The sequence below is a fragment of the Girardinichthys multiradiatus genome, chromosome 19 (assembly GCF_021462225.1).
Source record: "Girardinichthys multiradiatus isolate DD_20200921_A chromosome 19, DD_fGirMul_XY1, whole genome shotgun sequence".
NCBI lineage: Eukaryota > Metazoa > Chordata > Actinopteri > Cyprinodontiformes > Goodeidae > Girardinichthys > Girardinichthys multiradiatus.
This window is the reverse complement of record NC_061811.1, coordinates 17,998,321-18,001,937: the sequence shown is the minus strand read 5'-3', so window position 1 is coordinate 18,001,937 and position 3,617 is coordinate 17,998,321. Positions and strand designations below refer to the sequence as shown.

General features: G+C 47.8%; 1 protein-coding gene across 1 annotated transcript; it reads left to right on the top strand.

Annotated features, from left to right (window-relative positions):
* Nucleotides 1-1,041: 1,041 nt before the first annotated feature.
* On the top strand, nucleotides 1,042-3,617 carry insm1b (insulinoma-associated 1b). The gene is given in 2 exon segments (XM_047345523.1): nucleotides 1,042-1,256; nucleotides 1,258-3,617. Coding segments are annotated over 2 exon segments (1,485 nt in total). The 5' UTR covers nucleotides 1,042-1,079; the 3' UTR covers nucleotides 2,566-3,617.

Sequence of the window (3,617 nt, the reverse complement as noted above, 5' to 3'; positions counted from 1 at the left end):
TACCTACCTGCTATAAGTAGATGCAACACCAGGTCTAAATATCTGTGCAGAAAGTCCCATCACAAGCCTCGGCTGCTGCCCTCCTCTTTGTCTGCAGCGCTGATTCCGCCCAGCACGCGTCTTGCTGTGGGCCAGATTGGCCGTGAGTCCTGTTCCACAGTTAAGAGGTCAATTTGCCTTTGAAACGATGAAAAAAAAATTGCTATCCACGCACACGCAGACGTAGCCATTGTGCACAAAGACCAGAGGGCTTTCTTATTACTTATGTATGCAGCGAGATGTCTGATTTATATGTCGAGTTAAACTACCGAGGCAGACGCGTGCCCTTAAAATAAAGAAATGTACCTCCTGTATAGGGTTCAAATAAAAAATAAAATAAAATAAAGCAAAATGAAAGTTGCTACATTCAGTTGAGAGCAAGTATTGTCGTTAAAGGTCGTGCGTAAAGTTGAAGCAAACCTATGGAGAACCTGCGTTTCAAACCTGTTTTTTTTGTTATTTTACCAACATCTCAGTGAGAAGAAACAGTTTTTTTAAATAATCTTATTCTAACTCGTGACGATTCTACCGCTGATGAACATTTCCTTTTGGCGACTCAGAGGCCCCCCAAAGGAGAGCCACAAAGCAGCGGCACGTGTGCATTTGTTTAGGGGCCCATCAGACCGTAAAAAGAGGAGGGTCCCGGCGTGTGCCTTGGTCGATTGGGGGGGGGGGGGGGGGGGGGGCTCAGCATTAATGTAATAAACCGCCAATACATCTGCTAAGCTATCTGCACATCCTCCAACGAAATCCACCAAACCCAGGCGCTGAGCCCTCCCACAATCAAATCCTCTGGGATCTCGGTTTCATCCCATTGGTCGGGGATGCTGCAACAGGGGGGGCGAGAACAATAGCATCATTCCGGCATAAAAAGAGTGGAGCTATGCCTTGGAGACGAAAACATTTCAGGAACAGAAGGATCGATATAGAAGGGCGAAAAAAGTCCCTAAAAATTCTAGTGTTGCCATATTTTTAACCAACCTGGATACTCCACACTTCACTCACCTCCCTGAAGTGCCTTCCCGCTGTTGCTCGCCAAGATGCCCAAAGGATTCCTGGTGAAAAGAAACAAGAAATCCGCACATGTTTCCTACAGGACTCGATCTGATGAGGATGATCTCCAGGAGCTACACGCCCCAGCTGCCTTTCCGAGTCAGGTGGACCCCTCCCCGCCGATGTCCGTTGCGTCCAGTCCCGACCGCGCCTCAGCATCGCCGGATTTCACCAGATTTCGTCGCGGCCGACGCGCCGGTGCCAAGACTGGAAAAGCCGGAGCAGTTCGGCAATCCAGAAGCGGTGTGCCAAGCCATCTACAGCCCCACCCGACCCATCAGCAAAGAGCACGACAGGGGATATTTCGAGCGAAGTTTCAATCTGGGCTCGCCTATTTCTGCAGAGTCATTCCCAACACCGGCCTCGCTCTCCGGCCTGGACCACCTCCTGTACGCACCAGTCGACCTGAAAATCGGCACCAGCAACAGCAGCCGCGGCGGCGCAGCCATCACCACCACCACCAGCAGCACCAGCAGCAACAGCCTATCAGTACCAAACAACCGGGTCGCAACCAAACGACCCGCAGCCGATGGAGCAGAGCGCAAACCTAAAGCCGCCTCCAAGAAACCCAAAGCCATCCGAAAGCTCAACTTTGAAGACGAGGTGACCACCTCTCCGGTCCTCGGGCTGAAAATCAAAGAGGGGCCGGTGGAGATGAAGCCGAGGGCGCAATCCTCCGGGGGAACCAAACCTTTAGGGGAGTTTGTGTGCCAGCTGTGCAAAGAGGCGTACGCGGATCCTTTCTCCCTGGCCCAGCACAAATGCTCCCGTATAGTCAGGGTCGAGTATCGGTGTCCCGAGTGTGACAAGATGTTCAGCTGCCCGGCAAACCTCGCCTCTCACCGCCGCTGGCACAAACCGCGGACCAGCACCGGCGCTTCGGCGGTGCCGCCCGCGCAGGGCGTTAAATCCGAAATGGCCAAAATGCAGTCGCTGGCCGTCAGGTCAGTCTCCGACGAAGCCAAAGACATGAGTGATAGAGACACCCCAAGTCCCGGGTTGTCTGAATCGGGTTCTGAAGACGGCTCATACGACTGCCAGTTCTGCGGGAAGAGGTTCAAGCGGCAGGCGTACCTAAGAAAACACATCCTGGCTCACCAGGCCCTGCAGAAGAAGGTGCTGGAAGAGCACGGGTTTCAAACCAGCGACCGAGCAGCGGCAGAGCAGGCTCCAGTGTCCGCACCCTCCTCCTCCTCCTCCTCAGCATCATCAGAGGAAGCGTCAAACCAAAGCCCTCTCAACCTGAGCCCGGTCGACTGCCTGCTGTGCCCGGTGTGCGGGGAGAGTTTCACCAGCAGGGCCGGCCAGGAGAGACACCTGCGCCTCATGCACTCCTCCCAGATCTACCCGTGCAAATACTGCCCCGCCACTCTCTACAGCTCGCCGGGGCTCACCAGGCACATAAACAAGTGCCACCCCTCGGAGAACAGGCAGGTGATCCTGCTCCAGATGCCGGTGCGCCCAGCCTGCTGAAGATAACACAGAACTTGTGCCTTTTGATGAGGGAAATAAAAATAGAAACAAAAGAGTGGCTTTGGGTTAAAAAAATAAAATAATGATCATAAAAGTTGCCCAATGCCATAACTTTAGGCCAATGAAAGGCAGGGCTGTTTGATGTTTAAGTGGTGTCTTTTTCATGCCAATCAGTGATTGTTGATTGCTTGTCTCTATATTTGAATTACGTATAGGCCTATTTTGAGATTTTATTTCTCAAATTAGTTTATCAAGAGGAGGAAAATGACTACAACCCGTTAGTTTGACTGTTAAAGGGTATTTTTCTAGCACAGCACATGCTCAATGATAGCTTCTAGACCTAAGAAATGTCTTTAAAAAATCTCAGAAATCTCTTTTTTCCTCCCCATCAAAGTCTCTTGAATTCACCGACCGTGATTGCTCTATCACTGGAGCTTTACGCTTGTTTGTGGATGACAGAACTTTATCAACTTTGTCCTGGTGGAAAAAAAAGTTTGACTGAAGAATTTTCCCTGTTTAGTAGAACCACAAATGCCTTTAGTAAACAGAAAAGCCTAGTCTTAAATAGTTTGCATACACATCCAAATCCAGCTGTATAACTGCCTTAAAAAGTCAACATAGATTGTTTTAATTTTGAATGCTGGCACATATTTTATTCCTATTATTATCATTATTATTGAAGATTGTTGCAATATTTTTCCATCATATTTATTTATTTATTCTAATTATTTTATGTAACTTATTGTTGTGATTTCTTTTATTTCCCCCTGTGAATCGTTCTGGCAGTTTACATGTCGTATAGCCAAATGTCTTTTAAGTTTTGTTTTTTAATTTATTAGTTGTGATAATTGTCGTGGGTCGGGTTTTAATCATCAATCTTCACAGCTCTTGTGTTAAAAAAATAATAATAATAAAGAAAAACGTAAAGCTCTTACCTTAGATGCAATCTTTTTTAAGGACAAGTTATTTTTCTTAAATGTTGGCTTTTATAGCGCTTTGATTGTATGTGTATATCGTTGGTGTCTATCGAAATAAAAATATTTTCAAAAAGA